This window comes from Gouania willdenowi, chromosome 21 (assembly GCF_900634775.1).
Source record: "Gouania willdenowi chromosome 21, fGouWil2.1, whole genome shotgun sequence".
Lineage (NCBI taxonomy): Eukaryota > Metazoa > Chordata > Actinopteri > Blenniiformes > Gobiesocidae > Gouania > Gouania willdenowi.
Window position 1 is genome coordinate 1520209 of NC_041064.1, and position 11161 is coordinate 1531369.

The 11161-nt window shown below is 47.1% G+C and overlaps 1 protein-coding gene across 1 annotated transcript; it reads left to right on the plus strand.

Moving 5' to 3' along the window:
• Positions 1 to 351: 351 nt before the first annotated feature.
• Positions 352 to 1440, plus strand: LOC114455059 (trace amine-associated receptor 13c-like). Its single transcript, XM_028436066.1, has 2 exons — positions 352 to 521; positions 606 to 1440. The coding sequence occupies exons 1-2, from the start codon at positions 352 to 354 to the stop codon at positions 1438 to 1440; spliced, it is 1005 nt and encodes a 334-aa protein (XP_028291867.1).
• Positions 1441 to 11161: the final 9721 nt, after the last annotated feature.

The following is an 11161-nucleotide window of genomic DNA, read 5'->3' on the forward strand; positions in this document are numbered from 1 at the left end:
ATTAAACTACGAACAGATTGTATTCTGCAAACTTTTTGACATTTGTTGAACTTCTATGATTTTTTTTCTCTAAAAGTTGTCTTTTACAGGATTAATCAGAGCATTTCAGCTCACAACATTGTCACTTTGCTCTGGAATTGGAAATTTTGTAAAAGTTGCAGCTTTTTTTTATTTTTTATTGTGGATGGTCTTTTCAAACAACCTTACAGAATAGGCAAAAACAACCCAGAGGTCAAATCATCTAAATATTCATTCAAAAAGGAAGTTACCAGATCAAAGGAGGGCGGAGCAATGAAAAAAAAGGTTTTATAAATCAGTGCAACATTAGAGTGAGAGGCAGAGGGGTCAAAGATGGCAACCGTTGATGACGCTGAGTTCTGCTTTTCAAATCTTAACTCATCGTGCAGGAGGATCGTGCGTCCTCACTCAGTCTCTGTGCTGATTTATATCACCCTCTCCTCCATCTCTGTGATGACTGTGTACCTCAACCTGCTGGTCATCATCTCCATCTCACACTTCAGGTATTTAAATATTCTTTCACAGTGTTTAGGAGGTTCTGTTTTCATAAAATCTGATCTGACTTTTCTTTATCTCTCACTTTTCAGGAAGCTCCACACTCCCACCAACCTCCTCCTCCTCTCTCTGGCTATCTCAGATTTCTTCGTGGGCATCCTTATGATCTTCCAAATAACACTTATTGATGGTTGTTGGTTGTTTGGGGCGCTGTTGTGTAGTGTGTATTATTATTTGGATTATATCTTCACCTCAGCTTCAATAGGAACAATGGTTCTGCTCTCAGTGGATCGCTACGTGGCAGTGTGTGAACCTCTGCAGTATCCCACTAAAGTCACAGCAAACAGAGTGAAAGTATGTGTTTCTCTGTGCTGGATCATTTCTGTTCTCCATCAGTCTTTTCTTCTTAAAGATAACCTGGAACAACCAGGCCAGTACAGCACGTGCCTTGGGGAGTGTGTAGTAGTTGTCAGTTATGTTGGTAGTATTGTAGATGTTATCCTGTCATTTATTGGACCTGTTATTGTCATCGTACTGATGTCTCTGAGGGTGTTTGTGGTGGCTTTGTCTCATGCTCATTCTATGCGTTCTCATGTTGCATCTGTGAGACCTGCACACGAGTCCCAATTCACAACAAAGAAATCTGAGCTTAAAGCTTTCAGCACAATCAGCGTTGTCATTGTGGTTTTCCTCCTGTGCATTAGTCCATATTTTTGTGTTTCTATGACTGGAGCAGATTCTGTTTTAAATGCTTCCACTTTGGCTTTTGTGATGTGTCTGTTTTACCTGAACTCCTTTTTCAACCCTCTGATCTATGCACTGTTTTACCCCTGGTTCAGAAAGTCCATCAAGCTCATTGTTACCTTTCAGATAATGAAGCCTGGCTCCAGTGATATTAACCTGCTGCACAGAGAGCGGAAACGCTGACAAAGCAGCCTTTGTTCTCCATCATCATCTTTAATTTGACATTAAAAAATGAATGTGTCATCAAATCAAATATTGCTGCAGGAGAAACACACTGACTCCTTAAGTTTGTCAAGGACATCATGTATTTATCAGGGCCCGACCACCAAAGGTGATGTGAATGCCCTATTGTTCCCGTAAGGATTTTTCTTATTCTAAATATTATAATTTTACCGACAATTTACTTTGATTTTTTTTCTAATTTAGATTGTTTACAGTCAGGCCCCTAATGCTTTGAACAATGATACAATTTCCAGCATTTATCAGTGCAGTAAAGTTTAAACCAATGATTGTTTAATTCTGCTGCAGTCCAGCTTGTTTTCAGTGTCTCTTAGCTTTAACACAGTTGAATGTATAAGCCTTATCACACTCTCGCTCTGGTTCAATTCTTCCGCGATAGGTCAAAGGTCAAGAAGGATAAACTTGCCATGGCTGACGGTGTAGGAAGCGAGTCTGACAGAGATTTAAATATTTTTTGCCATTGTAGCGTTGATTCCTTAAATATTGTTTTTGGGCAAATGTGGCATCAGTCTCCAAGGCAGAAAGACCTACTTAGCTGCTAAAGCTAATGCTGCTAAGGCTAATGCTGCTAAAGCTAATGCTGCACACGAGCTGAAAATAAGTTTTTTCCTGACGTTTCAACAGTGACTCAGGTTATTGTCACATTTTGTGAACATGAATCGGCTGTTGACATGAAAGTGTTGTTTCACTTAATCAGAATCAGAAAATACTTTATTAAACACAGAGGGGTTCAATAAAGTATAAGTTTTGTATAAATGGCAAAGAGTGGTGTATTAAAAAAAGCCACACAAATAATGATAATTATACACACGCAGAAAAAAGGAGCAATACGACACAAATTAAATGTGCAAATGAAACGACCTGTCCATCGTGCATTTCCTTCAACTTTGTAAAGTTAATTAATATAATAGCTTAATAAAAAAATAATCATATGGACCTGGTTAATGAATGGTATACCTCATAAATGTACTTTTTCAAAGTAAGAACTGTAATACCTGCCTGATCCACATCCTTGGTGTCATATAATGGTTCGTTTATATACATGTACATGTCTGTGATATGGAATTGTTAATCATGAAAACATTAAGATTAGACCAAGTCACTTTCCTTGTATTTTTTAAACTCTACTTGGCAGTAAAAATATTCTGAAACAAACATAGTGTTTTATTATTACAACAGAGCAAGGCAAAAGATTACGCTGCTCATTTTTTAAAATTTTTTTTTGCGACTCCTCGTCTATTAAAAGCACAAATACTTGTTGAAACTTATATGTTGAAAGCCAATCTAAATGTGTGACGGTCTGAGTGTTGCACTTGCAATATATTGAATGTCAGATAGATTAGGCCTACTTTTATTGTACCAAAAGTCAGCTGAAAATCTCAGCGCATAGCACAAACAGCGTCGTGTTGACATTTATATCCCTCTTGACCTATGACCTCCGCTGATCGCGCATGTGCACTTCCAGAGTGTGAAAAGGCTTATTGAGCAGAACTTTAGACGTTCAGCTGAACTGTTTAGGTGAATGCACTTTAGATGTATTTATGTTGGAGCAGAGGGTCATCAAGAACATGCAGAACAGTCACCCTCAGGAACCAGGAATGAGTCAACCTGGTTCTAAAAGTCCAAAGTAAATCAGAAATGCTGCCTGGCTCTTTTTTAAAGGTGTGTTTGATTCCTGGTGGTGATGTACGGAGCCTATATGTTAAATATAACATCACTGTCTCTTTATTAGACCTGATTGTGCTTAATGAGTTGATTGTCTTCATGTCCCTATAATAACTGACATCTCTGTGTTTTTGACAATATTTGGAGATTATTATTGTATTTCAGTCTTTATGTAAATGTTCCATCAGCCTGCGCACTGTAACGCTGTTTGTAGCTCTGAGCTTTTTTCACATTGGTCTCTAAATAAACGTTGCTTCATGAAACCTTGTCCAGCAGAGTTTTCATCTTATTTAACAATGGACTGAACAGGGAAAAGACAAAGGACAGTTTGTAATAAATCCTGAAGCCCAAATATTTACAGATGTAAAGCTCCTCCTACATTTTACATGTGAGCTACTTTTTACTTTTACTCGAGTAGATTTTTACACCAGTAACTTTACTTTTACTTTAAGTACATTTTTAATCAAAGTAACAATACTTTAACTTAAGTAGATTTTTTTTCTGTACTCTCTCCACCCCTGGACACACACACACGCACGCACGCACGCACGCACGCACACACACACACACACCCACCCCCTGTCACTCTCAATAATCAACTTACAAGCAAACGCTAGCATCAGGCGAACTACCAGAGAGGTAGTATATTTCCCTGCTTTGAAATGGAAGAAATGTAGGATGAGGGATTGACTTTCTCTGCTGTTGATATTTTACATTTCAGGTGCTGTGTCATGATCGTGGTGCTTCCAAGTCAGGTTATATCACTTTTGCAAAGCTAGCACGTCATGCTTTTTTTAGTTTGTTTTGTTTTTTGTTTTGTGAAGCGTGAAATACTCCCACATGTTTGAGGATTTCAGTCAAACTTTTTTTCTCTGTGTCGGTCATGTTTCTTTTTAAAATATGATTTTTTTAAACTTTGTTGACAAAGCTCTGCAGGTGAAGCAAACGGCTCTGCAACATAGGGAGTAGGGTGGTTCACAAAAATCATTTTCACCAAATTTTTCCAGATCGCTTTTTGCTTTGTTCCAATTAACATTGTTAACCCCCAGCATCGGGGGTGGTTGGTCTGCTGGTTGGGTGCGCCGGGCCTCGTGGGCGCTGTTCCGAGGCGGGGGTTCCCTGGGGGTGGGCCTTTGGTTGGGGCGTCTTGGGACGCGTTCTCCTGCCATCCGCCTGGGAGCTGGCTGCGGTTCGGTGTGGCGCCGCACTGCCTTTGGCAGCTTCGGGGGGGTGTCTCGTGTCGGTGTGTGTGTGGCCTCCGTGGGGAGGGGGGGGGCTCTGCTGGTGGCACTTAGTGTCGGGTGGCGGAACCTGGCGGGACCTGGCTGGGGGTGCTTGGGTTCGCCCGATTATTGGTTGGTGGGTGGCGGGATGGCCCTGTTGGGCGGCTGATAGCGTCCTCTCTGGTCGGGGGGGCCGGGGCTGCCTCCCTGTAGAGGGTTTTTGCATCATCGTGCTCTGCGGGCCTGTGCTGGGCTGATGTGGGCGCGGACTTCTCTCCTGCCCGGCTGCTCTCTGTTGCGGCGGGGGGGCAGCATCGTGCTGTGGTGCGTCGGGGGTCGCCCCCTGGACTCCTGGGGGGTGTGGCTGGTGCCTGGCCCTGCCTGGGGGGTGGTAGTGCCGCCGTGCCCCGTGGGGTCTCCGGCCGTGCTGCTCGGCGCGTCCCTGGGGTCCGCTGTGCCGCGAGCCCGTCTGCGCCATCTACCCTCTCCGGTGGCCCGTCGTGTGGACGGGCCGGGCTCGCACCAGACAGGCCTCCTAAATGAACACCTCACTTCACTCCCAGCTGGTCTGGCTCACTTACTTGGTGCACCACACACCCATACCCAACCCTTGGGGGGCTGGATGATGGGGCTGGGGGTGGAGGGTGCCACCGCCTATGCTACTAAATAGTGGCACGGGGGTGGCATTCCCACCTCAAATTGCCCTACCAATCCCTCCAATTTTAATAGCACCTTAAAACACCACCCCCGGAGGGTGCGACCACAACTTCCACCCTCCGGATCTATTGCACCACATACACATATATACACAGAGGTTAGACAGGGAGCACTGGGCTTGGCCGGTCCTGGCGGGGGTCATCCGGGGTGGGTGGTGCGGGCTGCGCTCTTGCATACCAGTGGGTGCGGCGTGGGGTGGCCCCTGCTTGGGCGGTACCCGAATTACCGCCTCTAGTTTGTGCATGCCGGTGTGGCGGTCTGGCTGGGCCCTTGGGGGTGAGTGGGGCGGGGGTGCGAACTTTAGCAATTACTAAGGCGCATTGCGCTGGGGGTATAAAAAAAAAAGTGACCTGGGGGGCTGGGTTAACCTAGCCCCCCAAACCCTAACCCGCTGACGAATGCACGCCGGCTGCCCGTTCGTCGCGGCTCTGGTCGTTTGCTGAGCATGGGCCTTGGCCCCTCTGTTGGGGTCTCGGGGGAGGGGGCTCTCCGGGCCCTCCCCTTGAGGGATTGGGTGCGGGGGTGGTGGGGTGGATGTCGCCTTGGGGTTGGGAGTGGGGTGCGCCGGTTCTTCGGCTCCTAGGTGCTTTCTCGGGTGTGTATGTGGGGGCAGTGGCTACCTCTCGACTTGGTGTCTTGAGGGTGTCTGGGGGGGCTCGGCCAGTTGGGGGTTGCCTGGGCTCCCTGGGTTTGCAGTGGTGGTTTCTTGCACATACATCTGTCTACGATGCGCTAGCATGCCTTGGACTGTGGAATAAAACTTGTAGTGGGCTTAACTTCAGACACGTTGATCCCAAATACCTATTTCAGGTATTACCACTCACTCCTTCCCTCTGTCCACAGCCACCACCATTATAGTTAAGCCTCACGCCTACAACTTCACATCTCACTCCACTTTACAATAATCAACTCTTCCCCACCCTTCCATTTCTCTACCTTGAATCTCTCCTGTCTGCTCCCTTCATCTCAGCACAGTTCTCACAGTCTGTTGTCTGATGACATGGAAATGATCTTGTAGAGATCTGATTCAGAAACAAAGTTCCTAGGTGGTAGCAGTTATGGAGAGAGGAGGGGACGCAGTGTCATTCGGCACAAACATCCTGGAGAATAGAGAGATAAGCCAGCCTTGACACAACTGGTTGTATGGGGGAGCCACTGAAAATAACAATTGTTTTCGGCCAGGCTAAGTACAATTTCTGTCAGCCTTGAGTTCTCTGGGTCTCGGGGTAATATATCCAATATGGTGGCCATTAACTTTTGAGCTGGGCTGTCAACTTCTCCAAGTTAGATTCCATCCCGCGTAGAAGATCAAAAGTTTCATCCTGCTTGCTTTTTAGTTCCTTTATTGCATGAGTCTAAGTGTTAAGAGCCCTGCACACTCCATTAGTCATGACAGGCAGTCTTCCCAAAACAGCTGCCAACGTTGTGTGAACTTTGCAATGAATCAGAAAACTGGCAGCTCCAAACAGCAGAACACCTGTTATCATCAAATTATGTAAACATCTTCAATATCCTCAATGGAAAGGATCTGCCATTCCTGCCAGGAGTCCATTGTGTATCCGGCTGTGAACGTTCTGTCAGGACAGGCAGGCTTTCCTCTGCTCATTCTTTTTGTCAAAAAAATGGGGTTGATTCTATTGAGAGACCAGCTGATCAATTCCATAATTTCAGTTTTGGGTAGCAATGCAGAGATAAGCTCCTATTAGATTCTGACATAAGAGAGTACAAGACAAAAGAGCAGAAAGAAGGGCTGATAAGGGCAGAGGGGAGCAAGGTAAGAAGATGATGTTCAGATGAAGAGTTTTGCTTATGGGGCAACACCCACCAAGCACAGTGCTTCTAATAATTATGATCAAGAGACTGGAGGCAAAACCAGCAATATCTCACATGCAAGAATAAAGAAGCAAGGCTCATCTGAAGTTCTTTACCCTTCATTGACAACAACACAGGACAGAGAGGGTGTATCCAATCTTCAGGATGCTGCATCTTTCACAATGACAGCAAAGTGCTTGGGACATGATGTCAACAATTACTCAATCAATTCAGCAGCTGTGCATAGAGCTCACTATAGGTACTGAGCAAAGGTGGCATCTCAGTGGGAGTCTTAAGTTTTTCGTGATCCATCTTTTCATTGGTATGGGAAACTTTTGCCTCAAGCCTGCCAGCGCAACCATGACGACAGGGATGCAGTCATTGCCAGTGGGGTAGATTTTGAAGAACTTTTGGGTGTCCCAGTGACAACTGATGGGTCTGGAAAATAGGCGAGTGATATAAAATAAGTTTGTTTAGTATAAATAGAGAGAGACTTTTATTGACCATACTTACCTTTACATTATTTAAGTTCTGTTTCATAATATTTCATGAGATGTCTTACTATGGGATGTTGCCTCTGCTACATTCCTCAGAATACCTATTTCACTTTGCCAATCTTGATTGGCTGATGAAACGCATTGGTCCGATGGGAGAACCTCCCACCTCCTACAGGAGGAGGGGACGGACAGGTGCGTGTCATTCTTAAACCTCTTCTGCTTTCAGCTACCTTTCTTTTTTCCTGCCGACAAACTCTGGCAGGGCTAATGGCTGGCAGCCTCTCACTACAGTGACAGCTCTGCTGCTAGCTCTTGGCCGTAAGACCAGAGCTCCCAGACCCCAGCTTACCATAGCTGCCGTTCCAGACCACAGCACACATTTCCCCCGGGCTCCTGCAGACGTTGGTCTCCCTCCTGGGCCCACAACTTGGTGTCTGGCCCGGACCCAGCTCCTATACCATGGTGTACAAGCTGCGGCCCAGCTGCTGTTCAGAGGCGACGCTGTCCTGCATCCTTGCAAGCACCTTTGCTAGCGCGAGCTAAACCACCTGCTCTCCTGCCTGTATCAGCAGCCATGAAAGACGAGGCTCTTCTGACCGAGGGATTGGGATGCATCGTGGCTCGTCTTTGTCCATGCAGTGGAAAATTATTTATCAAGGACGGACACAAGACCTGCTCCGGGTGCCTGGGCTTTGAGCACGCCCGGATGGCTATCGAATACCCGGCGTCCTGCAAGCACTGTGCCGCATTCAGAGCCCGGTACCTCCCCTGGAGACTGGTGCGGCTTCTGAGACCCGAGCAAGGCCCCTCTTCCCCCTCATCTCTGGCCTGCCATTGTCGTGGAAACCACCAGGTCCTGCTACGAAGGGAAGAAGCTGCCTCTCTCCAGAGGCGCTCTGAGACAGACTCTCCCTTTCTTCCCCGAGCTTCTCGAGAAAGTGGTTCGCCTCTGGCAGACACGCCCGTTCACTGGGAGGGCCCCGGTTGCAGGCTTCTCTATCCTTGACTGCGAGGCGATAGAGGCCCGTAGACTGCTCAGGATGCCACAGGTGGAACCGCTCGTAGCTGTGCACCTGCTCCCATGTCGGCCTTCTGTGTCTTCACGGAGACCCATGCTACCGTCGAGATGGGACTGTCTGCAGTCGGACCTGTCCCGTAGGACTTACACAGCCGCTGGCCTCTCGGTCAGGGCCATGAATGTCCTCTCCCTCCTCACCGCCTACTAAGGCTGAACTTTGTGAGGATTTCACTGCGTCCCATAACCCTGTAATAATAGAGTAGTTGTCTATGGTGACGAATGTGTGCCTCTGAACCCAAGCCTGCTCACTACAGACTATGGAGAAATTCATGGGCAATATGGTGATCCAGGAGCGTGCTCGCTGGCTCAATCTTGCTAGGCTGACAGACGCCGAAAGACGCCCTATCTTCAATGCAGCAGCGCTGCAAAGCGAAGAAGAGGGAGGATGAGCACTGCTGCACCAGCGCAGCAGTCCCAGCGCGCACAGGCACGCAGAATGAAAAAGTTGGCCTGACCTCTTTCTTCTCCCACCTCGTGTCAAAAACAGTGATGTGCTCATAGCTCACGCCTCTGGGCAAATGGCCAGAGGCATCCCTAAATGTGAAAGCGTTGTCTGCCACAATAAACAGGGTGATAGCGGGAGACATTATCTCTACTCGAAGGGAGGCTTTAGCCTCTTCCTGTCAGAGACGGCGCTCCTCTTGTGATCACTTTGTCCCCCAGAACAAGCAGTGCATGCTTGCTCCGAGGGGTATGGCGCTGGCAGCAGGGCTCCTCATCTGTGGGAACATTACCTCTGGGGTCGTGCGGCCCGCTGCTGCCAGGGGGCTCTGCCATTGCGTGGGCAAGCCACCTGCGGCTATGCGGAGGCACCATCTTGTCGCTCTTGTGTCTGCATGCAGCCTGCCCTCAGGAGAGGATGCCACCACTCTGCTGACGGTGCCTCTCTCAGTGAGGGCACCGGAGCACCTGTCCTCTCTTTCCCTGAGGATAGACAGGAGGGGGCTTGCAGTCCCGCCCTGGGTGTTATGGATGTTATCGAAGGATTACAAACTGCAGTTTGCATCTGTCCCTCCCGGTTTCGGCGGCATAGTGCACTCCCGGGCCTGGGGAGTTTTGGGCCACATTTTACACAAGGAAATTTCTTCTCTGTTGCACAAAGGAGCTGTGTCGGAATCTGCTGTCGCAGGCGGAAGGCACGGTTTTCCATCCACGACCACAGAGTCTGGTACTGTGGGCCTGGCCCCTGAGTGGCACAATCTGTTGGCTATAGGGTTATCACAGGACGTTATCTCTACCATACAGAGCACTCAGGCCTCCTCTACTAGGTCTTTTAATGACTTTAAGTGGAGGGTATTTAAGAACTGGTGTCTCCAGGGAGGCCACGTCCCTTTCCAGTGCCTGGTGGGTGTGATTCTGTCATTCTTGCAGGGCCTGATTGACAAGTGCAAAGCCTTTTCCATGGGGAAAGTGTATTTGGCGGCGATCGCCACCTGTCATTTGGGCTTTGCGGACAAACCGGCGCGTCAGCATCTGCTGATATGCAGCTTTATGAAGGGGGCGTGCAGGCTCCTCCCCGTGTCCACATTGATGGTTCCACCATGGGATCTGGCGGTGGTTCTGGAGTGTCTTAAGGGACCCCCGTTTGAACCGATGGGTGAGACAAACCTAAAGTTCGCCTCTCTTAAAACTGTCTTGTTACTGGCTCTGGCTTCAACCAAGAGGATCAGTGACATCCACGTGCTCTCGGTTCACCCGTCGTGCACTCAGCTTTCCTCAGGTGACGCAAGGATCATTCTGAGACCCAACCTTTGTGCCGAAGGTGGTGGGCTCATGTTCTCCCATTGACCTGCTGGCCTTTTCTGCCTCACAGGGTGATCAGCGGCCTCACTTATTGTGTCCTGTTTGTGCGATCCATACTTATATGGATAGGACAAGGACCCTCAGGAGGAGCAAACCAGCTGTTCGTCTCCTGGGCCAACTGTCATAAGGGGAAGCCTCTGTCAAAGTAACGCCTGTCATACTGGGTGGTGGAGGCTATTGCTTTGGCTTACTCGAATCAGGGTCTGCAGCCGCCTATGAGTCTGCGTGCACACTCGACTTGGGGACTTGCCACATCCTGGGCCTTGTTTAGGGGAGTGTCTGTCAGAATCAGAATCAGAATCAACTTTATTGACCAAGTAATGTATTGAATACACATGAGGAATTTGTCTTGGTGAACCTGTGCTCTCTCTGATAGTGTAAACATTAAATAAAAACAATCAACTAGAATAAAGAAAAATAAATAAAAAAGAAGTATAACATAAATATAAATAGTTAGACTAAGAACAATCAACTAGAAAAAAGAAAAATAAATAAAAAAAGTTAAAATAAATATAGAGTACTTAGACTAATATGTGCAAACTAAATAAAATAACAAGATAATGATAATAGTAATAGTAATAATAATAATAATTATTATAATAATGAAATGAAATAAAAATACAATAATAATAATAATAATAAGATAATACTGCAGTAGTGCATTGATGAGTAGTGCAGGTGAACATTTAAATGAAAATATTATGTCCATGAACATTTTCAGTGACAGGTTGATCCAGGGTTGTTATGTTTAGTTCCAGGTTATTTCACAGTAACAGAAACAGGTCTGACACTCTATGACTGTTTAGTGTTGATCAGAGTGACAGCCTGGGGGAAGAAACTGTTTTTATGGCGGGTAGTTTTGGCGTACA